Source organism: Mustelus asterias, chromosome X (assembly GCF_964213995.1).
Source record: "Mustelus asterias chromosome X, sMusAst1.hap1.1, whole genome shotgun sequence".
In the NCBI taxonomy this organism is placed as follows: domain Eukaryota; kingdom Metazoa; phylum Chordata; class Chondrichthyes; order Carcharhiniformes; family Triakidae; genus Mustelus; species Mustelus asterias.
The window spans coordinates 10,517,990-10,544,792 of NC_135834.1; the positions used below are offsets into that span (position 1 = coordinate 10,517,990).

General features: G+C 47.9%; 1 protein-coding gene across 1 annotated transcript; it reads right to left on the reverse strand.

Annotated features, from left to right (window-relative positions):
- Window positions 1–620: 620 nt before the first annotated feature.
- LOC144481911 (keratin, type II cytoskeletal 8-like) lies at window positions 621–26,732 on the reverse strand. The gene is made up of 9 exons (XM_078201076.1): window positions 26,363–26,732; window positions 23,162–23,370; window positions 11,778–11,838; window positions 10,071–10,166; window positions 9,550–9,714; window positions 7,895–8,020; window positions 6,151–6,371; window positions 5,023–5,066; window positions 621–2,673 (listed from the first exon to the last, which is right to left on the reverse strand). The coding sequence occupies exons 1-9, from the start codon at window positions 26,603–26,605 to the stop codon at window positions 2,525–2,527; spliced, it is 1,314 nt and encodes a 437-aa protein (XP_078057202.1). The 5' UTR covers window positions 26,606–26,732; the 3' UTR covers window positions 621–2,524.
- Window positions 26,733–26,803: the final 71 nt, after the last annotated feature.

A 26,803-nucleotide genomic window follows, 5' to 3' on the forward strand; every position in this document is an offset into this window, starting at 1 on the left:
TTCCTCTCACAGTCTGAAAGATGTGCGGGTTAGGGTGCATTGGCCGTGCTAAATTCTCCCTCAGTGTACCCGAACAGGAGTGTGGCGACTAGGGGATTTTCACAGTAACTCCATTGCAAGTAAGCCTACTTGTGACAATAATAAATAGATTTGTTTTACATCTCTTTCATTTCCTTCTTATAATTTCACCTCAGCTTTAAGGAACCCCTTTTTAACTCGTCCTTTTTTCTGTATTTGTCAAAGCTCTTATGATCTTCCATTTTCTCACTAGCTTACTCTCATACTCGATTTCTCCCTCATTATAAACATTTTGATCATCCTTTGTTAGATTCTAAAACTCGCCCAACCTCCAGGCTTACTACCCTGCTTGTTAACATTACAAGCCCCTCTTCAAGTCTAATCCTATCCTAATTTCTTTAGTAAGCCACAAATGGGGGAATCATTCTTGCTGTGGCATTTTCATTTCTCAAAGGAATGGATGTGAGATAGTTCACCATTGCTTAGCTACTGTCACATCTTATAATTAACTTTCAAATTTATCTTAGGCTGCTCACCCCTCAAACCTGTGTAATTCGCTTTACGTTTAAGACTAGATTTGGACTGGTGCGTCACTCTTGAATGCATTTGATTTGATTTGATTTATTATTGTCACATATATTAACATAGAGTGAAAAGTATTGTTTCTTGCGCGCTGTACAGACAAAACATATCGTTCATAGAGAAGGAAAGGAGAGGGTGCAGAATGTAGTGTTACAGTCATAGCTAGGGTGTGGAGAAAGATCAACTTAATGCAAGGTCGGTCCATTCAAAAGTCTGACAGCAGCAGGGAAGAAGTTGTTCTTGAGTCAGTTGGTACGTGACCTCAGACTTTTGTATCTTTTTCCTGACGGAAGAAAGTGGAAGAGAGAATGTCCGGGCTGCGTGGGGTCTTTAATTATGCTGGCAGCTTTTCCCCGAGGCAGCGGGAAGTGTAGACAGAGTCAATGGATGGGAGGCTGGCAATTTAAAATGCAATGATTTTATGATCACCCTTTCCCAAAGCATCACTGACTATGAGGTTATGAAGTAACTGAATCTGATTACACAAGACATCTTTGATAATTTGCACATCCTTTCAATTCTGGTCCTGTCGAAGTTAAATTGTTCAAATTAAAGTTTCATGCTTTCTCTGTACGACAGTGGAAAATGTTTTTCAGTTTACAGACCTTCGAAAGGGGTCAGTGTCTGCTATGCAGCATGAACAGGCTAATCTTCATCTGCGTAGGCCCCATAACATTCCGTTCTTTGGCCTTCACCAGAGGATGAGCAAGATCAGAGTTTTCCACAACAAATACCAAAGGCGAGATATGGGGACATGCTATGCAAATGAAGGATTAGCAGCAGTTTTCATTGAAAAAGAAAGGGTGAAAAGCAAGGATATGATTGGTGAATATGTATGCAAATGAAGGATTGAAAAATTGCTTGTTTCGGATTTGCTGTAATTGGCTACAATTGGCAAGTTGTTTGTTTATGACATCAGAAACACTATGTCACTTGGAAACCAAACCAAGTTCTTTGAGACAATTCCTGAGATTGTCTATTGATGAATGTGTAAATCTATTAGCTTTTGATTTGATTTATTGTCACATGTATTAGTATACAGTGAAAAATATTGTTTCTTGCGCGCTATACAGACAAAGCATACCGCTCATAGAGAAGGAAAGGAGAGGGTGCAGAATGTAGTGTTACAATCATAGCTGGGGTGTAGAGAAAGATCAGCTTAATATTTGATTTATTATTGTCACATGTATTGGGATACAGTGAAAAGTATTGTTTCTTGCGCGCTATACAGACAAAGCATACTGTTCATAGAGAAGGAAAGGAGTGCAGAATATAGTGTTACAGTCACAACTAGGGTGCAGAGAAAGATCAGCTTAATATTTGATTTATTATTGTCACATGTACTGGGATACAGTGAAAAGCATTGTTTCTTGCGCGCTTTCCAGACAAAACATACCGTTCATAGAGTACATAGGGGAGAAGGAAAGGAGAGGGCGCAGAATGTAGTGTTACAGTCATAGCTAGGGTGTAGAGAAAGATCAGCTTAATATTTGATTTATTATTGTCACATGTATTGGGATACAGTGAAAAGTATTGTTTCTTGCGCGCTATACAGACAAAGCATACCGTTCATAGAGAAGGAAAGGAGAGAGTGCAGAATGTAGTGTTACAGTCATAGCTAGGGTGTAGAGAAAGATCAACTTAGTGCGAGTGTCAGTGAAGAATGAAGATGTCTAATATCTGGTGCAAGTTAATTGGAAAATTACTCAAAACATTAAACGCATATGTACTGGATTATCAAGTTTTATTTCACATTTCGTACCAAGAATGGGGCAAAGTCCTTCATAATTCCTTATTATTGAGATCCTTCAAAGCATACACAAATGAGGTCTTGAGATTCAAATTTTGTTGGTTAAAATATACCTCAAAATATTCAAATTTGATTGAAATGACCAGACATATCTTTCTGTAAAACACAAGAGCTTCATTTTCTTGGATAAAAGGGGGACTCGGAGAGTGTCTTGCCATCCTTGGTCTCAATTGTCTTGACGATAAGGGACTTGCTCACTCCACTTGTCTCCAGTCCACCGCGGTTCAAGCTTTCGAACTGTAACTGCGGAAATCCGTAGCCTGCTGAATGGGTAGAGATTTTAACATGTGACAAAAGAGAAGGGATAATGATTGCACCAGAGAGCAATGCTTTCCTAATCTACCAATTTATTACACTGAACCCTCGCCAATACCTGTGACCAACACTGTTGCATTTATTTATTAATGTCACAAGTAGGCTTACATTAACACTGCAACGAAGTTACTGTGAAAATCCCCCAGTCGCCACACTCCTGTTCGGGTACACCGAGGGAGAATTTAGCACGGCCAATGCACCTAACCAGCACGTCTTTCAGACTGTGGGAGGAAACCAGAGCACCCGGAGGAAACCCACGCAGACACAGGGAGAATGTGCAAACTCCACACAGACAGTGACCCAAGCCGGGAATTGAACCCAGGTCCTGGTGCTGAGGCAGCAGTGCTAACCACTGTACCGCCTCCAGGGCAGTTATCACCCTATTATAGAAAGGATATTATTAAACTAGAAAGAGTGCAGAAAAGATTTCCTAGGATGCTACCGGGACTTGATGGTTTGAGTTATAAGGAGAGGCTGGATAGACTGGGACTTTTTTCCCTGGAGCGTAGGAGGCTGAGGGGTGATCTTATAGAGGTCTATAAAATAATGAGGGGCACAGATCAGCTAGATAGTCAATATCTTTTCCCAAAGGTAGGGGAGTCTAAAACTAGAGGGCATAGGTTTAAGGTGAGAGGGGAGAGATACAAAAGGGTCCAGAGAGGCAATTGTTTTCACTCAGAGGGTGGTGAGTGTCTGGAACGAGCTGTCAGAGGTAGTAGTAGTAGAGGCGGGTACAACTTTTAAAAAGCGTTCAGACAGTTACATGGGTAAGATGGGTATAGAGGGATATGGGCCAAATGCAGGCAATTGGGATTAGCTTGGTGGTTAAAAACTGGGCGGCATGGACAAGTTGGGTCAAAGGGCCTGTTTCCATGCTGTAAACCTCGATGACTCTAAGTGTATCAGAGGGGCGGGGAGGCAACCATGACTTTTCTTGGTCCATCAGATTGGTGCAACATTACTGACTTTCATATGACAATCATATGAGGAGAGACTAAGTCGGTTAGGATTGTATTCATTGGCGTTTAGAAGAGAGAGAGGGTATTATTGCCAGAATATTAATCCAGAAACTCAGCTAATGTTCTGGGGACCCGGGTTCGAATCCCGCCACGGCAGATGGTGGAATTTGAATTCGATAAAAAAAGAAATCTGGAATTAAGAATCTACTGGTGACTATGAAAGCATCATGGAGTGCCAGAAAAAAAACGGGGGCGGCACAGTGGTTAGCACTGCTGCCTCAAAGCGCCAGGGACCCGGGTTCGATTCCCGGCTTGGGTCACTGTCTGTGTGGAGTCTGCACATTCTCCCCGTGTCTGCGTGGGTTTCCTCCAGGTGCTCTGGTTTCCTCCCACGGTCCGAAAGACGTGCTGGTTAGGTGCATTGACCCAAACAGGTGCCGGACTGTGGCGACTAGGGGAATTTCACAGTAACTTAATTACAGTGTTAATGGAAGCCCACTTGCGACAAATAAATAAATAAACTTTTTAAAAACTCACCTGATTCACTAATGCCCTTTAGGGAAGGAAATCTGCCATCCTTACCCGGTCTGGCCTACAAGTGACTCCAGAGCCACAGCAATGTGGTTGACTCTCAACGGCCTCGGGCAACTAGGGATGGTCAATAAATGCTGGCCAGCCAGTGACGCCCATGTCCCACGAGTGGATAGAAGAAAGGACCCACTGGGGTAGGGATAATTAACATGCTTCTGACAGAGTACACACCCCAAATAAAAAGTACCAACAAAGCAAGAAATGTTTTATATCCCATGAACTATGCTGAAACTATTGTGGCAAAATAATAGTGGAGGGAGGAGGGGTACAGTTCTTAAAAAAAACCGCCCCATATTTGGTCATAGTACTTAGTACGTGAGCTGTGACAGTGAATGCAGGCAAGCCATTGGGTGCAGGGAGGTACATGATAGCTAAGATTGATTAATAGGGGGTTAATTGTAACTTCTATTTGAACATTACAGATCACAACCTGCTTCCTCTCCGTTGAAAAATGTGGAAAATAAATCGGGACAGGAATTCTAATGGATGATCATTGGGATATCGCAAAAATGTAAAGCTGCCCTCATTGTCAACAGTCACTGACACTGATGGGGGGGGCGCGTCACGTTTAATTAAAAAGGAACACAGAGACACCATCCCCCAACCCCCGCAAGCCATGGAACGCCTCTTCCCAGCCCACGCTACGGTGAAGAGAATAATCGAGTTCTTAGCACTCACTCAAAGTGTACCCTGCTTTGCACAGGATGCTCAGAAATTGTTATTTGAATAAGTCTCAAGTTCTCTTACTTTTGGTTGATTGGTGATAGGTCACATTCACTGGTGTTGATAACCTAAAAAAAAAGATCAGAGAATAACAGTCACTGACCGAACATGGCCACACACAAACACAGCTTTGAGGATTAATTTATTAGGATCGATTGCAGAAACTTGGCGTGTCTTCCCTTCGAGAGAGAAGATTGAGAGGTGATCTGATTGAGATCAGAGAGGTTTACAGCATGGAAACAGGCCCTTCAGCCCAACTCGTCTATGCCGCCCCTTTTATTAAACCTCTAAGCTAGTCCCAATTGCCCGCATTTGGCCCACATCCCTCTATACCCATGTAACTGTCTATAGAGGGATAGTTACAATCTTATTAATATTTATTAGGATAGATACAGAGAACCTATTTCCTCCAGCTGGAAAGCCAGACAAAAACCAGGGGACATTGGCTGAAATTTTCCAGCCCTTCCCACCGGTGGGATCATCCAGTCCCACCGATGGCGACCCCCCACTGCTCATTCCCCGGATGCAGGGCACGGAAAGCCCTGTAGACATTGGCGGGACTGGATGATTCTGCTGCCATCCAATGGCCTCCGCCACCCAATCTTCAAACTGGAGCTGGGCCAATTCAGAGGAAGATCGGAAAGCGCCCCCCCCACCCCCGCCGCCCCCCAAACACCCTCCCTGCAACACACAAACAGGCTGCGCAAATCTGGAACTCTCTTCCCCAAAGGGTAACGGATGCTGGGGGACAATTTGTGCTTTCGGGACTGAGATTGATAGATTTTCATTCAATGGCGCTATCAAGGGATTATGGAACTTAGGTGAGTAAATGGGGCGGAGATACAAGTCAGCCATGATTTACTTGAATAACAGAGCAGAATCAATGGGCTGAATGCTCCTGTTCGCACAGCGTGGAGCTGTTCAGAAAAGTGAACAAATGGCACAGGCCAAGAGTAGACAATTATTAACAAGAATCCAAGCCAGTTCGAACTTAGTGCCTTCATCACAGGGCACGATGTAGAATCAACTTGGTGCACCCCAGGATGCATATCTACATTTTAACGTATCGTACAAAAGTGAGACAGTATTAGTAGGAACTCAGTAGCACACTTACTGAATTCAACCAGATTTAGAGGTACCCAATGTACTAACCTGCTCTCTTCCCCTTCCAGTAGTTTCTTATAAGTTGCGATTTCAATGTCCAGGGCAAGCTTGGTGTTCATCAGATCCTGGTATTCACGGACCTGGCGAATCATTTCCTTGTTCGCTTTCTCAATGGCCTCCTGCAAGTCGGCAATGCGTTTCTTCGCTTCATCTAGGGCCAGCTCCCCACGTTCCTCCGCTTCAGCAATCGCTGCCCCCAGCTGCTCTTTCTACGACGTACGAAAGGAAACGTCAGTGCCAAGTGAGCCAGACCCCAACTTAGGATGCTGGTTGAGTGGAGAAACTGCGGTGGATAGGGTAGAAAGAGAAAACAAAGCATTCCGCGCTGCCCCCCCCTCCTCAACACCCCACCAACAAAGGGTGTTGGGCGTCACGGTGGCACAGTGGTTAGCACTGCTGCCTCACAGCGACAGGGACCCGGGTTCGATTCCCGGCTTGGGATACTGTCTGTGTGGAGTCTGCACATTCTCCCCGTGTCTGCGTGGGTTTCCTCCGGGTGCTCCGGTTTCCTCCCACACTCCGAAGGTGTGCGGGTTAGGTTGATTGGCCATGCTAAATTGCCACTCTGTGTCAGGGAGATTAGCAGGGTAAATGTGTGGGGTTACGGGGATAGGGCCTGGGTGGGATTGTGGTCGGTGCAGACTCGATGGGCCTCCTTTTGCACTGTAGGGATTCTATGATTCTATGCTACTGTGGCTACAAGAGCAGGTCAGAGGCTGGGAATCCTGCAGAGAGTCACTCACCTCCTGACTCCCCAAAGCCCGTCCACCATCTAAAAGGCACAAGTCAGGAGTGTGATGGAATACTCCCCACTTGCCTGGATGGGTGCAGCTCCAACAACACTCAAGAAGCTCGACACCATCCAGGACAAAGCAGCCCCGCTTGATTGACACCCCATGCACCAGAGTCAACATGGACTTGCTCCACTTCTGATGCACAGTATCAACAATCTGTACCATCTACAAGATGCACTGCAGGAACTCACCCAGGCTCCTTAGACAGCACCTTCCAAACCTGTGATCTCCAGCAGACAGCAGCTGTATGGCAACACCATCACCTGGAAGTTCCCCTCCAAACCATCCTGACTTGGAAATATGTCACTGTCGCTGGGTCAAAATCCTGGAACTCCCTCCCTAACAGCACTGTGCGTGTATCTACACCACATGGACTGACTGATGTCCAATAACAATCCTGGAACTCCCTCCCTAACAGCACTGTGGGTGTACCTACACCACATGGACTGACTGATGTCCAATAACAATCCTGGAACTCCCTCCCTAACAGCACTGTGGGTGTACCTACACCACATGGACTGACTGATGTCCAATAACAATCCTGGAACTCCCTCCCTAACAGCACAGTGGATGTACCTACACCACATGGTCTCCAGTGGTTCAAGGCAGCGGCTCACCACCACCTTCCCAAGGGCAATTAGGGGTGGACAATAAATGCTGGTCGAACCAGCGCCACCCACATCCTGTGAAAGTCTAAATGAAATAAAAATGGATGGGGAGGGAGAGCGCAGGCAGGGAGGGGGGGGCGCAGGGAGGGAGGGGGGGCGCAGGGAGGGAGGGGGGGGCGCAGGGAGGGAGGGGGGGGCGCAGGGAGGGAGGGGGGGGGCGCAGGGAGGGAGGGGGGGGGCGCAGGGAGGGAGGGGGGGGCGCAGGGAGGTATTTACAATGGTGGAAAAGTCTCGATGTAACTATTTCAATCCTCCGCAGAGCAATCTTACTTGTTTGTTCAGAGCCTGGATTTCAGAATTTAAGCGTCCGATTTGTCTTTGCGTGTCTGAAATCTCAGTCTTCATTCCACGGAGATCATCTGCATTCCTTCCAGAATTCTTCTTCATATCGCTGAACTAAAAAAATGGAGAATGATGGTGAAAGTAAAATTCATTATCATCGTGTAAAGCTGTCCAAACCAATACGGGTCGCCATAGTCCTGACAATACTGACAAAGGCCCACACCCAAACAGCAACATATTGCATCTAATGATGGGCCGGCACGGTGGCACAGTGGTTAGCCCTGCTGCCTCACAGCGCCGGGGACCCGGGTTCAATTCCCAGCTTGGGTCACTGTCTGTGCGGAGTCTGCGTGGGTTTCCTCCGGGTGCTCCGTTTTCCCCCTCCGTCCAAAGATGTGCGGGTTAGGTGGATTGGCCGTGCTAAATTGCCCCTTAGTGTCAGGGGGACTAGCTCGGGTAAATGCATGGGCCTGGGTGGGATCGTTGTCAGTACAGACTCAATGGGCTGAATGGCCTCCTTCTGCACTGTAGGGATTCTATGATTATCTGTTGAGTTCCATACTGCAGTTGCGTTTACCCTTTTTATCTGTCCCAGTGTTTCACCAAGTTAATTTTTTTCTTTACTGAGAAACTGGATGGATTGGCTAAGGGGCATTGTCCAGGGTGCCACACTTAAAAGAAAGTAGGTGAGACAGCTTGACAGCCCACAGCTGGAGTAGTGTGGGTAGCTCTGGTCGCCACACCATAGGAAGGATGCGATCGCACTAGAAAGGGTGCAGAGGATATTCTCCAGGATGCTGTCTGTCCTGGAGAGGGTGCAGAGGAGATTCTCCAGGATGCTGTCTGGGCTGGAGAGGGTGCAGAGGAGATTCACCAGGATGCTGTCTGGGCTGGAGAGGGTGCAGAGGAGATTCTCCAGGATGCTGTCTGGGCTGGAGAGGGTGCAGAGGAGATTCTCCAGGATGCTGCCTGGGCTGGAGAGGGTGCAGAGGAGATTCTCCAGGATGCTGCCTGGGCTGGAGAGGGTGCAGAGGAGATTCTCCAGGATGTTGTCTGGGCTGGAGAGGGTGCAGAGGAGATTCTCCAGGATGCTGCCTGGGCTGGAGAGGGTGCAGAGGAGATTCTCCAGGATGTTGTCTGGGCTGGAGAGGGTGCAGAGGAGATTCTCCAGGATGCTGCCTGGGCTGGAGAGGGTGCAGAGGAGATTCTCCAGGATGCTGTCAGGGCTGGAGAGGGTGCAGAGGAGATTCTCCAGGATGCTGTCAGGGCTGGAGAGGGTGCAGAGGAGATTCTCCAAGATGCTGTCTGGGTTGGAGCGTCTCAGCTATGGAGAGGCTGGGGTTGTTTATCTTGGAGCAGAGAAGTTTCGGGGCGGCGGAGACCTGATTGAGGTGTACAAACTTGCCAATAGGCAAGATGTAACTGGACAGTTGTTTGAAATTAAACTGTGGGACATCCGTAAAAAGTACAAATGCATGCAGAGGAGATTCTCTTCATGTTATTTGTTAAGATATTTGGAGTTCAGTATTTATGTCTGCACAAGATAGTAACATTGCCTGTCTTTGTGAATCCTAGAAGGCCATTCACTGCTGGCAACGCCCGCTCTCTAACCGGAGATACGCAGAGAATATGCCAAGCATTACCTTGCTTTCCCATGAGGTCACAGTGTCCTGGCGAATTTTAAGCACCATCCCTTCATATTGAGACCGGACATCATTCAGGATGCTGGAAAGGTCCAGCTTACGGCTGGTGTCCACTTCCACAGTGACAGCAGTGTTCTTGATCTGAGCCTGCAGTTCGTGAATTTCCTGGATGGGAAAACAAGCAGATGTATTTCAACTGAACAATTCCCGTGTCCCATTTAACAGTTCCAACTCTTACTGAAATGAAAACAGGAAAGCAAGCTGTATTTGTATTGTACACCATGTGAGAGTTGTGTCAATAAGGCTAACTGCAAAACATTGTGATAAAGGTCACTTCTACTGGTGCTGTTGCAACAGTGTTAATTCAGTACAATCTGACAAAAAGCTCCGCATTGCCCCAGGGGAGAGAGAGGGCTTAATCGCAACTTTCTCTGCTCTGGATCCCCCAAATTTACTGGGTGAAAATGGAGTGTTTGCTGCCAAAACGCTCTTTATTTTTCCACACACACTTTGTTCTTTACCTCTTCAAATATGTCCTTCAAGAAATTGATTTCGTCAGTAAGGCTCTCAAGCTTAGCTTCCAGTTCCACTTTGTTGAGATAGCTTTCATCAACGTCCTACAAGGTAAAGAAAGAGAGAAGTGTCAAGTGGGTGAGCTACACAGGGCTGGGCAGCGGGGGGCGGGGGGGGGCGGGGGAGGTTTGGTGGAATTTGAAAGGTCCATTCACTTTATTTTTCATTCGTCTCCAATTTTCACCTCTGCTCTCTTGAGGATGCTTGCTCTGTTTGAAAGGCAGACACACCACGCCATTGTGAATGTACTTCACCTATTCTTCGATTTTCTTCATTGGTGTAGGGACGGTAGGCTACGTGTTCAGATGTGACCCTGGTGAATGTTCTATGGTCAGCTTAGCTTACTTGTTTTTGACAGATTCCCAAAGGTATTACAGGTTCATAAGATATAGGAGCACAATTAGGCCATTCAGCCCATCGAGTCCGCTCCGCCATGGCTGATATGCTCCTCATCCCCATTTTCCTGCCTTCTCCCCATAACCCTTCGACCCATTACCAATTAAAAATTTTGGAGCGTTGCCCCTTCATTAGGTCACTACCTGATGAAGGGGCAACGCTCCGAAAGCTCGTGCTACCAAATAAACCTGTTGGACTTTAACCTGGTGTTGTGAGACTACTTACTGCAATTAAACATCTGTCTAACTCCTCCTTAAATGTACTCACTGTCCCAGCATCCACCGCACTTTGGGGCAGCGAATTCCACAGATTCACAACCCTTTGGGAGAAGTAGTTTCTCCTCAACTCTGTTTTAAATTTGCTACCCCTTATCCTAAGACCTCTCGTTCCAGAATGCCCCACAAGAGGAAGCATCCGCTCCACGTCTACTTTATCCAGACCTTTTATCATCTTGTATACCTCAATTTGATCTCCCCTCATTCTTCTAAATTATTGTCAACTGTAACAAGTTGCTCAGCCCCGGGGCTTGTGGTGGGAATGGGAAAAGGCAGGCATGAGGGATATGGGATCTCCAACGCCTGCAGTAAGTTAGAGGGACAGGCAGTCTCCACTGGTAATCATGCAGTGACCTTAAATAGCCAAATTCCATCTATCTCTCCATTAAAGCATCTACGATGCCCAATGAGGCCTCTTTCACCTTTCCCAACCCCTGGATATATCGGCTACAATGAGATGCAAGTTACATCTGAAATATCTGAGGGGGCAATGAACTCTTGATGCTTTGCCATTATTGTTGCCTTGTTTAAGCACTCCTCTAGTCATTTGTGAGGAGGCACTTGGCAGCATGGGCATGGGTGATACCAGGAAAATCTGCCAACCGCAAAAATGGATGGGGATCTGGTGCAAAGGGCTCTCACCCCACTTTGCGCACCCAGTTGCTGAAAACTACCACCCCCCTCGCAACCGAAAATCTCTCTCGAATATCAGCAGGTTTTCAAATGTAGGGTTTGGGTGGTGGGAGGAATCACAGCAGGTTGTCAGGAGAGATGGACGGATGGACAGGTGGGCATGCACATTGGCACGCACACCTCAGTGCCACTGCAGCATCTGACTGCCACCTTGGCTGAGATCGGTTAACTTGCCTCAAGCTGAAGACCAAGCCAATGGGGGAGTTCCCATTTTGTCAGACTGGAGGGTACATTGCCCACCAACATGGCAGAGATGCCCTGCATTTACCAAGAGGTTTAGCTTGAACCCACCTTCTTGATCATTACAAATTCGTTCTCCCTCTCGGTCCGCAAATTGATTTCATCTTCATACCTTCAGAACAAAGACAAACATCGTCATAACTAGTTGTCTGCAGAATTTCCAAGTTATTAACTGTAGCATCATAGAATCGATACTGCACAAAAGGAGGCAATTTGGCCCATTGAAGCTCTGCAACAGCAACTAAGTTCATCCCACTCCCAAACACTTGCCCCATTGCCCTGCAAGCTTTCCCTCTTCAGGTAATTATCCAATTCCCTTTCGAAAGCCAAGAGTGAATCTGCCTCCACCACACTCTGAGGCAGAGCATTCCAGACCTGCAATCTGCAAAGTATTCTGAATCATGGACCGCGTTTAAATCGCTTTTTGAAATGCGCAGATGGCAATATACCCTCCTTACGAGCTTACCCGCCTCAGTGTTTTAAAATCCAAGGCACTGCTTCCCACTCAGCCCATTCTCGGTGGTGTCCCGCACTTGATGCTACAGCCCTTCGTCATTTTCCTTTCGAGAGGAGGTTTGCAGTGTAGAATTGTCTGCTAATAATGGGCCTTTGCAAATTTTAACCACATTACAGGCACTATATGACTGCAAGTTGCTATCAATTCCTGTAAAACTCGCAGGGAACCAAATTACAGATTTCATAGAATCAAAGAACAAAGAACAGTACAGCACAGGAAACAGGCCCTTCAGCCCTCCAAGCCTGTGCCGCTCCTTGGTCCAACTAGACCAATCGTTTGTATCCCTCCATTCCCAGGCTGCTCATGTGACTATCCAGGTAAGTCTTAAACGATGTCAGCGTGCCTGCCTCCACCACCCTACTTTGCAGCGCATTCCAGGCCCCCACCACCCTCTGTGTAAAAAACGTCCCTCTGATATCTGAGTTATACTTCGCCCCTCTCACCTTGAGCCCGTGACCTCTCGTGATCGTCACCTCCGACCTGGGAAAAAGCTTCCCACTGTTCACCCTATCTATACCCTTCATAATCTTGTACACCTCTATTAGATCTCCCCTCATTCTCCGTCTTTCCAAGGAGAACAACCCCAGTCTACCCAATCTCTCCTCATAGCTAAGACCCTCCATACCAGACAACATCCTGGTAAACCTTCTCTGCACTCTCTCTAACGCCTCCACGTCCTTCTGGTAGTGCGGCGACCAGAACTGGACGCAGTACTCCAAATGTGGCCTAACCAGCGTTCTATACAGCTGCATCATCAGACTCCAGCTTTTATACTCTATACCCCGTCCTATAAAGGCAAGCATACCATATGCCTTCTTCACCACCTTCTCCACCTGTGTTGCCACCTTCAAGGATTTGTGGACTTGCACACCTAGGTCCCTCTGTGTTTCTATACTCCTGATGACTCTGCCATTTATTGTATAACTCCTCCCTACATTATTTCTTCCAAAATGCATCACTTCGCATTTATCCGGATTAAACTCCATCTGCCACCTCTCCGCCCAATTACCAGCATATCTATATCCTGCTATATTGCCTGACAATGCTCTTCGCTATCTGCAAGTCCAGCCATCTTCGTGTCATCCGCAAACTTGCTGATTACACCAGTTACACCTTCTTCCAAATCATTTATATATATCACAAATAGCAGAGGTCCCAGTACAGAGCCCTGCGGAACACCACTGGTCACAGACCTCCAGCCGGAAAAAGACCCTTCGACCACTACCCTCTGTCTCCTATGGCCAAGCCAGTTCTCCACCCATCTAGCCACTTCTCCTTGTATCCCATGAGCCTTAACCTTCTTAACCAACCTGCCACGTGGGACTTTGTCAAATGCCTTACTGAAATCCATATAGACGACACCCACGGCCCTTCCTTCATCAACCGTTTTTGTCACTTCCTCAAAAAACTCCACCAAATTTGTAAGGCACGACCTCCCTCTTACAAAACCATGCTGTCTGTCACTAATGAGATTGTTCCGTTCTAAATGCACATACATCCTGTCTCTAAGAATCCTCTCCAACAACTTCCCTACCACGGACGTCAAGCTCACCGGCCTATAATTTCCTGGGTTATCCCTGCTACCCTTCTTAAACAACGGGACCACATTCGCTATCCTCCAATCCTCAGGGACCTCACCCGTGTCCAAAGAAGCTACAAAGATTTCCGTCAGAGGCCCAGCAATTTCATCTCTCGTCTCCCTGAGCAGTCGAGGATAGATGCCATCAGGCCCTGGGGTTTTGTCAGTTTTAATGTTCCCTAAAAAACCTAACACTTCCTCTCTTGTAATGGAGATTTTCTCTAACGGGTCAACACCTCCCTCCGAGACACTCCCGGTTAACACGCCCCTCTCCTTCGTGAATACCGATGCAAAGTATTCATTTAGGATCTCCCCTATTCCCTTGGGTTCTAAGCATAATTCCCCTCCTTTGTCCCTGAGAGGTCCGATTTTCTCCCTGACAACTCTTTTGTTCCTAACATATGAATAGAATGCCTTAGGATTCTCCTTAATCCTGCCTGCCAAGAACATCTCGTGACCTCTTTTTGCCCTTCTAACTCCCCGTTTGAGTTCTTTCCTACTCTCTCTGTATTCCTCCAGAGCTCCATCTGTTTTCAGTTGCCTGGACTTAACGTACGCCTCCCTTTTCATTTTAATCAGATCCTCAATTTCCCTGGTTATCCACGGCTCTCGAATCCTACCTTTCCCATCTTTCCTTTTTACAGGCACATGCCTATCCTGCAGCCTTATCAATAGTTCCTTAAAAGACTCCCACATGCCAGACGCGGACTTACCCTCGAACATCCTCTCCCAATCAACATCCACCAATTCCTGCCTAATCCGGCTATAGTTAGCCTTCCCCCAATTTAGCACCCTGCCCGTAGGACAGCACTCATCCTTGTCCATTACTATCCTAAAGTTAACAGAGTTGTGGTCACTATTTGCCACATGTTCCCCTACCAAAACTTTGACGACCTGACCGGGCTCATTTCCCAGAACTAGGTCCAGTATAGCCCCCTCTCTAGTCGGGCTATCTACATACTGTTCCAAAGAACCTTCCAGTACGCATTTTACAAATTCCTCCCCGTCCGGACCCCCAGCTCTAAGCACTTTCCAGTCTGTGCCAGGGAAATTAAAGTCCCCCACTACAACAACCCTATTTTTTCTGCACCTATCCAGAATCTCCTGACATATCCTTTCCTCCACTTCCCGTGGGCTGTTGGGTGGTCTGTAGTACACCCCCAGCATAGTGACTGCACCCTTCCTGTTTCTGAGTTCCACCCACAGCGACTCAGTACATGACCCCTCCAAGTTGTCTACCCTCTGCACCGCGGTAATATGCTCCTTAACTAATATCGCTACTCCCCCACCTTTTTTAGCCCCTCCTCTGTCTCGCCTAAAACACTTATACCCCGGAATATTCAGCTGCCAGTCCTGTCCTTCTTTTAACCAAGTTTCCGTCACCGCAACCACATCCAAATTCCGCATAAGCATTAAGGCCCTAAGTTCGTCTGTTTTACCCGTTACGCTCCTCGCATTGAAGCAGATGCACTCCAGACCTCCAGGCCCACTCAGGTCATCCTCCTCCAGAGTGCTCCTCTTCTTAGCTAGCCTTGCCCTGGCCCCCAGCTCAACCCCAGCCTCAGTATTTACAGACCTACTGTTTTGTTCCCCACCCCCCTGCCACACTAGTTTAAATCCTGCCGAAACACTCTAGCAAAACTCCCAGCCAGGATATTTGCTCCCTTCCAGTTGAGGTGTAACCCATCCTTTCTGAACAGTTGCCATCCTGACTTGAAGATTTCCCAGTTATCTATGAATTTAAAACCCTCCCTCTTGCACCAGTCCTTTAGCCACGCGTTCAACTGTAGAATCTCCCTGTTCCGAGCCTCACTTGCACTAGACACCGGGAGCAGTCCAGAGATTGCTACCCTGGAGGCCTTACTTTTTAGCCTAGCACCCAACTCCCTGAATTTCTCTCGTATGACCCCCCTGCTCTTCCTACCTACATCATTTCCACCAATGTGTACAATCACATCAGTTTGACTACCTTCCTTTTTAAATATGCTTCCTACCCTCTCGGAGACATCCAGTACCCCGGCACCAGGGAGGCAGACTACCATCCTGGATTCTCGTTCACTCCCACAGAACCGCCTGTCCGTGCCTCTAACCATTGCGTCCCCCACAACTATCGCTCTCCTAAACCCCTTCTTTCCCTTCCGGACCCCTGAGCCTGTCTCCGTGGAGGCGATCTGGTCCTCGTGGCTTACCCCTGGAGGGTCATCCCCCTCCACAGAATCCAAAACAATATACCTATTTTGGAGGGGGACAACCACAGGGGATCCCTCCACAGACTGCTCACTCCCTTCCCTTCTCCCATCTGTTGCCCATCCCTTTCTTTTATCCTGACAGTACAGGAGGCCATTCAGCCCATACCGGCCACAATCCCACCAAGGCCCTATTCCCGTAACCCTGCCAATCCCCTGACACTAAGGGGCAAGTTAGCATGGCCAATCCACCTAACCAGCACATCTTTGGACACTAAGGGGCAATTTAGCATGGCCAATCCACCTAACCTACACATCTTTGGACACTAAGGAGCAATTTAGCACGGCCAATCCACCTAACCAGCACATCTTTGGACACTAAGGAGCAATTTAGCACGGCCAATCCACCTAACCAGCACATCTTTGGACACTAAGGAGCAATTTAGCATGGCCAATCCACCTAACCAGCACATCTTTGGACACTAAGGAGCAATTTAGCATGGCCAATCCACCTAACCTACACATCTTTGGAGTGTGGGAGGAAACCGGAGCACCCGGAGGAAACCCACGCAGACACGGGGAGAATGTGCAAACTCCGCACAGCCGGAATCGAACCTGTGACCCTGGCGCTGTGAGGCGGCAGTGCTAACCACTGTGCCACCATGGAGATATATGGTTAACTGCAAAACAGTAAAGTTCATTCAAAATAGGGTGTGAAATCTTCCAAACACCTCAGGATATAAATGTATTTCATGCTTGTATTTTTCTCTACAACATAATGTGCTACTGATCAAATTCCATAGTTTTGAATTATAAAGTACGACGCTATTAAGATTGAAATGATAAATGTTGAATATAAATGCCTTCGATGTCCCAAGTCCCATTCACTTATCAGTCCTAACCTACACTGGCTCCTGGTCTAGAATTTAAAATTCTCACCATGGCTGGAATTCTACTGCCTTGCCCGCCACGGGAATCGGAGCGGGCGAGGGACCACAGAAAGGTCCGTTGACCTCGGGCGAGATTTTACAGTTTCGGGATGCATGACGGCGCAAAATCCCACCCTCTGTTCTCAAATTTATCTATGGCCTTACCCGCTCCCTGTCTCTGTAATCCCTTCCAGCATCACAATCCCTGTACTCCCGAACCCTTGCCTCTTGAGCATCCGTGATTTTAATCGCTCCACCCTTGGCGGCCGGGCCTTCAGCTGCCTGGGTCCCAAGCTCTAGGAATTCCCTCCCTCAACCTCTCCGCCCCTCTCGACCTCACTTTCCTCCTTTAAGTCGCCCTTTTAAAATCAACCTCGTTGCCCAAGTTTTAGTCATTGGACCGAACACCTCCTGATGAGTATCAGTCTGAGGATTCAGGGTAGACCATTCAGGATGGAGAGGAGGAGACATTTTTTCACCCCAAGAGTGAAAAAATGAAATGAAATTCCCCCAGTTGCCACACTCCGACACCTGTTCGGGTCAACGCACCCTAACCAGCACGTTTTTCAGACTGTGGGAGGAAACCGGAGCACCCGGAGGAAACCCACACAGACATGGGGAGAACATGCCAACTCCCCACAGACAGTGACCCAAGCTGGGATTTGAACCTGGGTCCCTGGCGCTGTGAAGCAGCAGCGCTAACCACTGTGCCACCCATACTACCATGGCTGACCTTTCACCTCAGCTACGCCTTTTACTGCCCAAAAATCCATCTATCCCATTCCTGAGCATTGACTCAGCATCCATAGTCCTCTGAAGCACTGTTGAGAATTCCAAAGGTTCACAACCCAACAAGTCCTATTCCCAGTTCAATAGTCTTCGCACAAGCGTTTGTCAGGGCAAGCTAATGGTGAATTAATACCAGCCTGTGCAAAGCCACTCAGTTACACTTTGGAATTTAGTGCTCATGGGACATGTCGAAGTGCCAGGATGTGTAGATAAGGAATCTATAACAGCGGAGTGTAGTTGATATGGAGGGATTGAATCAAAGATTTACCCGACTGATTCCTGGGATGGGGGAGTTGATGTATGAAGAGAGATTGAGTTGATTTCGACAATATTAAGAACATAAGAACTAGGAGCAGGAGTAGGGCATCTGGCCCCTCGAGCCTGCTCCGCCACTAATGTCGTGAATGTAGCCCAATCCATCACGCAAACCAGCCTCCCATCCATTGACTCTGTCTACACTTCCCACTGCCTCGGAAAAGCAGCCAGCATAATTAAGGACCCCCCATGCACTCTGGACATTCTCTCTTCCACCTTCTTCCATCGGGAAAAAGATACAAAAGTCTGAGGTCACGTACCGACCGACTCAAGAACAGCTTCTTCCCTGCTGCTGTCAGACTTTTGAATGGACCTACCTCACATTAAGTTGGTCTTTCTCTACACCCTAGCTATGACTGTATCACTACATTCTGCACCCTCTCCTTTCCTTCTCTATGAACAGTATGCTTTGTCTGTATAACGCCCAAGAAACAATACTTTTCACTGTATCCCAATACATGTGACAATAATAAATCAAATCAAAACACTCCAAGATTGGTGCGTCACATATGAAGCCAGATTCTGCACAAGCGTGAATGAGAGTTCACACTTTGCTGGTGACAATCGGCCTCAAAACCATTAAGAATGCTCTTAGATTTGGCACATCTAGACTCAAGTCCGGCATGACATCTCCTTCTGCTGGCCAACATGAATCAAACCTTTTCCTGTCACGACCCATGACAACCTTTCCCCCATTTCTCTCGAGCTGAGATGTGATTCAGTCAGTTGGCCTTGCTTGCCCTGTGAATCTAGGCAGCGAGTGTGGGCAGACCGTTTGATCTGGAAAGAAGCAGAGCCAAGCTCCACCCTATGCTTACCTCCGATCATTCACACAGAATCGAAACATGGAACAGGGCCATTTGGCCTTTTAATTCCACGTGGGCACAGTGTTCATTATATGGAGGCCAGGCTTTGGGACCTTAGATTTTTGGTCTCCCCTCTCTAACCTAGATTTCTCACAGTATCACATTCACCATCGTGGCTGAGATCAACTAATTCGCCACAAACGACATGAGGATCGAGCCTTTATAATTTAATTCTACATTGGGCAATGTATTTATAGCATCCCGACAGCGCAGAGAGAGGCCATTTGGCCCATCGAGCCGACAACAATTCTACCCAGCCCCTATCCTCATAACCCCATGTATTTACCCGGGTAACCCCCTGACACGAAGGGGCAATTTAGCATGGCCAATCCACCTAACCTGCACATCTTTGGACACTAAGGAGCAATTTAGCACGGCCAATCCACCTAACCTGCACATCTTTGGACACTAAGGGACAATTTAGCATGGCCAATCAAAGAACAAAGAACAATACAGCACAGGAACAGGCCCTTCGGCCCTCCAAGCCCGCGCCGCTCCCTGGTCCAAACTAGACCATTCTTTTGTATCCCTCCATTCCCACTCCGTTCATGTGGCGGTCTAGATAAGTCTTAAACGTTCCCAGTGTGTCCGCCTCCACCACCTTGCCCGGCAGCGCATTCCAGGCCCCCACCACCCTCTGTGTAAAATATGTCCCTCTGATATCCGTGTTAAACCTCCCCCGCCTCACCTTGAACCTATGACCCCTCGTGAACGCAACCACCAACCTGGGAAAAAGCTTCCCACCGTTCACCCTATCTATGCCTTTCATAATTTTATACACCTCTATTAGGTCACCCCTCATCCTCCATCTTTCCAGTGAGAACAACCCCAGTTTACCCAATCTCTCCTCATAACTAAGCCCCTCCATACCAGGCAACATCCTGGTAAACCTCCTCTGCACTCTCCCCAAAGCCTCCACGTCCTTCTGGTAGTGTGGCGACCTAATCAACCTAACCTGCACATCTTTGGACACTAAGGGGCAATTTAGCATGGCCAATTCCACTAACCTGCACATCTTTGGACACTAAGGGGCAATTTAGCCTGGCCAATCCACCTACCCTACACATCTTTGGAGTGTGGGAGGAAACCGGAGCACCCGGAGGAAACCCACACAGACAGAGGGAGAATGTGCAAACTCCACACAGACAGTGACCCAAGGCTGGAATTGAACCCGGGTCCCTGGTGCTGTGAGGCAGCAGTGCTAACCACTGTGCCACCCCGAAATAATGGCGCCCAACATGGGGCATTTAGGTGACTGAACCATCAACTGAGGATCAAAAGCCTCTTCAAAAGAAGCACTTTGGCGGTTAACAGTTGAATTAGACATACTTGGCTTCACAGATTAGTTTGCGGCATTTCCCAACAGTGATTATACTTCCAATGCACTTATTTTGCAATGAAGGATTTTGGCACATCCTTGGGGCATGAAAAGTAGTATACAATCACACGCCCTTTCTTTCAATGGTTAGAACAGTGGAATGCTGTCAGGTGGAATGGTATGTCAAGTGAAACATGAAAAGGAGGTAACAAGCCCAGACTTGCATCTAACGGATTTAACTGTACGAAGATTAAAGTTAAGCCTTACAACAAATTTATATGCAACTTTACCAGTCATGTGCGTATGCCACGTTGGCAAATTGTCCCATAAACCTTGGATTAAAGCAAATGACTGCGGATGCTAGAATCCGAAACCAAAAGAGAAAGTGCTGGAAAATCTCAGCAGGTCTGGCAGCATCTGTGAGGAGAGAAAAGAGCTGATGTTTCCAGTCCGGATGACCCTTTCTCAAAGCTTTGACAAAGACCCTTTGAGCTTTGACAAAGGGTCATCTGGACTCGAAACGTCAGCTCTTTTCTCTCCTCACAGATGCTGCCAGACCGGCTGAGATTTTCCAGCATTTTCTCTTTCGGTGTCCCATAAACCTTCTCCTCTTTGTTGTTGCGTTTCCCGATGCCCCATGCGTAAATTATTTCCATCCCTCAACCAAAATCAGAAGAGACAGTTATCGGACTGCTGTTGGTGGGATCTTGCTGTGCATAGGCTGCCCATCATCCCCCCTCCCCCACCCACCGACACTCTAACAGTGAAAAGACTTATCAGTGCTTCATTAGGTATGACGTGCTTTGGGAATTTGAGGTTGTGAAGGGAGCTTTCTTACATTGAAGGCAATGGCACCATAGCAATATGGCAACGTCTGCCCGTCCATTATATCCTGCCCCCTGTGGCATGTCCGAATTCACGCGTCCTGAACCACTTACTGGAGAAGAATATCTGAGGTGATTTCCTATTGCTTTCCTCCTGTTTTTTTAATCTTTGAAGTATCCTCCCCATGGGGTGCAAACAAAGCTCGAAGTCCCACCAACCTTTCACCTGGCCTCTGCTCACAAGAGTTGTCTGGAGCTGAACCCTAATCTTGGTCCGCGGAGTTGGTGATCACTCCCCTCTGAATGTTAACCCACTTTCAAGAGATCACAGTGCAGTCTTTACAACGGGGGGCAGTCAGGAGTGGGATCCACATAGAAAGATCATAGAATGTACAGTGCAGAAGGTGGCCATTTGGCCCATCGAGCCTGCACCGACAACAATCCCACCCAGGCCCTATCCCTGTAACCCCACATATTTATAGTCCTAATCCCCCTGACACTATGGCCAATCAACCTAACCAGCACGTCTTTCAGACTGTGAGAGGAAGCAGGAGCACCCGGAGGAAACCCACACAGACACGGGGAGAACGTGCAGACTCCGCACGGACGGTGACCCAAGCCGGGAATCGAACCCGGGTCCCTGGCGCTGGGAGGTAGCAGTGCTAACCACTGTGTCGCCGTGCCGCCCAGAAGTCCTGCTATTGTTGATGGTGGAGTCACTGCTCGGTGGGGTGTGACAGCTCCACGAGCCCCATTTTCCATACTGCTATACAAATTGTGGTGTGTCCAGGGAATGAGAGCTGGGAGGCCACTGGGCCCATCCTGTATGTGCTGGCTTCTTTAAAGAGCATTCCCATCAGTCCCATTCCTTGCCCATTGGCCAGTATCCCCACACACCCCCACCGGCCTTTTAATTTTAAGTAGATACTCATTCCACCTATTGAAAGTTATGATTAAATTCACACTTATTCAGGTAGTGCATTCTAGATCATAACAGCTCACTGTTTCATCTTAAAGAAATTCTCCTGCCGGCTCCTTTTGTTAAACGGAATGCGGCTGGGATTTGGTGTTGCCTTGGCGTGAGTGCTGGCACAGAAACCTAATCTGTGGCAAAATACAACTTCCGATTGCCTTAAGCACATCTTTGCGCTTAAGCGCCTCTTGTTTTTGCTGCAGATAGTGATTTTGGAGGCCATGTGAATGGAGAGCATCAAATTAAACTGCCCCCACTCTCTCTCCACCTTTCCTATATTCCCCCCCACTTCCCACCCCACCCCCAACTTCATAAGGAACCCCTGCTGCACCAGCTGAACGGGATTTGCGTTGATCTTCCCAGATGGTCGATCGGAAGGACCCTAAAGGAAATTCTCAGTGGTAATGGCAGCGATCGCGTGACTATGATGGTGCGAAGATCACTTTGCACACAGTCGGGTCGTCTCTGCCTGTAGTTCGACCACAGATTCTGGGGGAGGTTTCCCGTCCCGCCTGCCACAGCGGGCAGGGTGGGGCGGGTAGACCATGCAAAGGTCTGTTGACCTTGGGTGGGATTTTCTGGGGCTCGTGTGGCTGGAAAATCCCACCCTCTGTGTCCAAATCCACATAAATGCCTTGGAATCATACAGAGATAACGTGTGTTAACCATGTCCTTTGTCTCCTGTTTTAAAGGAAGCTAAACTTTAAACATAATGGTTTGCAGCATTGTTTAAGCAGCAGCCAGAGGAATATTACGGGAACATGCTAATATAAGGGTGCAATAATACATGCTAAGGTTAGGTGGATTAGCAGGGTAAATGTGGGGTTACGGGAATGAGGCCTGGGTGAATTGCTCTGTAAGAGAATAGGTGCAGACTCGATGGGCCGATTGGCCTCCTTTTGCGCTGTAGAGATTCTATATTTCTAACTTATATTGAAATAAAAGATGATTAAAATATAACTTATTGACGTGCAAGCTTTGCACAAATTCTGTAGCAAATTGGCGTTACTCTCCGCATCGCTAAAATTCACACCCAACGAAATCAGCCCCTTTTCTATCATCCGCAAAACAGCGCACGGAGGCATTTCACCCGCCCCAACTTTAAAACAAAGGATGTGGCTGAAGGATTGTGCGCGTACTTGGTCTTGTAGTCTTCCACCAGTCCCTGCATGCCCTCCAACTCGGCTTGGAGGCGAAGCTTTTCCTGGGCCAAGGCATCGATCTGCTGCTTCAGGTTGTTGGAATAGACTTGGAACAGGCCGTCAATGTTGGAACTGCGCGCCCCTTTCTCCTGCAATAGCTTCCAGTGCATTTCCAACTGCTTGTTGCGTTGCTCTAGTGACCGCACCTTGAAACATAAGCAAATGCACTGGGGGGCTTAGAAAAAACATGAGTAACATGCCTTTTTAAAACATGCTTCGAATGTAGCATTTTCCAGCATGTTAATATCACATTTCTTTGTGCCACTTAAAAGGTCTCCATTGATGCTATATCAGCACTAATACAGAAAAGTAATAAACTGTTATGTATAAAAATGACGCATATTTAATTGAAGTTTAAAGTTTATTTATTAGTGTCACAAGAAGGCTTACTTTCAGATAATTCCTCAATCTAGTTAGAAAGTGAATTGAAGGGAACTTCAGTTTAGTTTATTAGTGTCACAAGTAGACTTACTGCAATAAAGTAAAATCCCCTAGTCGCCACACTCCGGCGCCTGTTCGGGTACACCGAGGGAGACTTTAGCATGGCCAATCCACCTAACCAGCAGTCTTTTAGACTGTGGGAGGAAGCCAGAGCACCCGGAGGAAACCCACGCAGACACAGGGAGAATGTGCAGACTCTGCGCAGACAGTGACCCAAGCCGGGAATCGAACCCGAGTCCCTGGCACTGTGAGGCAGCAGTGCTAACCAATTGTCAAAACATCAGTGGGCAGCATGGTGGCACAGTGGTTAGCACTGCTGCCTCACAGCGCCAGGGACCCGGGTTCGATTCCCAGCTTGAGTCACTGTCTGTGTGGAGTCTGCACATTCTCCCCGTGTCTGTGTGGGTTTCCTCCGGGTGCTCCGGTTTCCTCCCACACTCCAAAGATGTGCGGGTTAGGTGGATTGGCCGTGCTAAGTTGCCCCTTAGTGTCGGGGGATTAGAAGGGTAAATGCATGGGGTTACGGGAATAGGGCCTGGGTGGAATTGTGGTCGGTACAGACTCAATGGGCTGAATGGCCTCCTTCTGCACTGTAGGGATTCTATGGAGCAGGAAACTCTGCTTTAAAAATCCAACTGGGTGAAAGAATAAGCCGAGGATTTCAAAGGATCATCAGAGAATGGGAGGTTCCTTTTCAAGTCCACAAGACCTGAAGGTGAAATGGCCAAAGGAAAGTGTAAGATTTCGCAAGGAAAGGGGTCAAAGCAATCAGGATGATCGCTCCCCCGGAATGTGTCAGCCTCCTTTTCTTCAAATAATTCAGCTCTCATCTCTAAATCCAAACAACCAACAGCGAACATCGGAATATAGGAATTAGGAGCGAGAGTAGGCAGTTCGGCCCATCGAACATGCTCTGCCATTCGACATGATCATGGCTGATCCGCATCTCATAGAAATCATAGAAACCCTACAGTGCAGGAGGCCGCCATTCGGCCCATCGAGTCTGCACCGACCACAATCCCACCCAGGCCCTACCCCCACATATTTACCCGCTAATCCCGCTAACCTACGCATCTGAGGACTCTAAGGGGCAATTTTTAACCTGGCCAATCAACCTAACCCGCACATCTTTGGACTGTGGGAGGAAACCGGAGCACCCGGAGGAAACCCACGCAGACACGAGGAGAATGTGCAAACTCCACACAGACAGTGACCCGAGCCAGGAATCGAACCCGGGACCCTGGAGCTGTGAAGCAGCAGTGCTAACCACTGTGCTACCGTGCCAACCACTGTGCTACCGTGCCGCCCTAACTCCACTTCCCTGCCTTTTCCCTGGAGCCCTTTATCCCGCTTTTGATCAAATATTTATCTATCTCAAAACACACCCTATGGTCAGGTAAATTTCATCGCTCCCCATCAGGGAATTGAACCCCGGTTCCCCTGGTAACAGGCAGAAATAGTAATGAGGAGCTGCCTTTGCCACGGTAGCACAGTGGTTAGCACTGCTGCCTCACAGCGCCGGGGACCCGGGTTCGATTCCCGACTTGGGTCACTGTCTGTGCAGAGTCTGCATGTTCTCCTCGTGTCTGCCTGGGTTTCCTCCGGGTGCTCCGGTTTCCTCCCACAGTCCAAAGATGTGCGGCTTAGGTGGATTGGCCATGATAAATTGCCCCTTAGTGTCAGGGGGATTAGTTGGGGTAAATGCGTGGGGTTATGGGGATAGGGTGGGATTGTGGTCAGTGCAGATTCAATGGGCTGAATGGCCTCCTTCTGCACTGTAGGGATTCTATGATCCCTGCATCGTTAAGAAGGTGCATTAACCCTGGGGCCACCTCGTGTGGAAGGAATCTAGTTTAGGTCAATGGAAAAGTTCCAGAGGCATAACACTAATATTTTGAAACGAAGCTTCCTCAGTTAGTTCGATACTGTGACAATTCTTTCCCTTTTAATATCTGGGGTTTAGGAAAGACATGAGTAACATGCCTTTTTAAAACCTGCTTTGAATGTAGCATCGTCTAGCATGTTAATATCACACTTCTTTGTGCCACTTGAAAGCTTAACAGGTCTCTATTGGCACTATATCAGCAGTAATACAGAAAAGTCATAGTCACAAACTGTCTATGTATAAAAATGATGCGTATTTAATTAAAGTTTATATCTTGTGACAGTTGTAAGCATTGTTTCTATTTCAGCTGAATATTTTGCTATTTTGAGCTTTGACAAAGGGTCATCTGGACTCGAAACATCAGCTCTTTTCTCTCGACACAGAAAGCGGCACAGGGTGGCACAATGATTAACACTACTGCTTCACAGCGCCAGGGACCCGGGTTCGATTCCCGGCTTGGGTCATGGCTGTGCGGAGTTTGCACATTCCCCCGCCCCAAGTCTGCGTGGGTTTCCTCCGGGTGCTCCGGTTTCCTCCCACAGTCCGAAAGACGCGCGGGTTAGGGTGCATTGACCCAAACAGGCGGCGGAGTGTGGCGGCTAGGGGAATTTGTAAGCTTACTTGTGACACTAATAAATATTTCAGTAACTTCATTGCAGTGTTAATGTAAGCCTTACTTGGGACTAATAAATAAACTTTACTTTAACTTTCCTGCTGCCAGCCCAGCTGAGATTTTTTAGCATTTTCCCTTTTGGAATATTTGACTCGGGGGTTTTTTTGGAGGGAGAAGAGAAGGAAACATTCTTTCTTACCTTGTCAATGAAGCGAGCGAACTGGTTGTTTAAGCCTTTGATCTGGTCCTTCTCTCGGCTGCGAAGTTCCTGGAAAGCCTGACCCCCTTCGAAGCTGGGGGGAGCCTCCAGGGAGATCTTGTTGAATCGCTGGCTGATTCCCATGCTCATCAGAGGGGCAGCCCGGATGGAACTGACCCGCTGCATACTGGAACCTGAGGTATAAGACTGGCTGCTGAAGTGCTTGCGGCTGCGGAAGGACATTGTCTTGGAGGTGGTGGGGGGAAACTTTAACTAACTAGAAGCGATGCTGCAACAACCCTGATCCAATCTCTGCCCCTGCGGCAAGTGGTGCTCCTGTTAGCTGCTGCTTGAGATATAGTAAAGCCCCCTGGCACTCCCATTGGAGGGATATGGTGTCAGAAGCGGATTGCCATAGTTATTGGGCCAACTCTGGGCCAA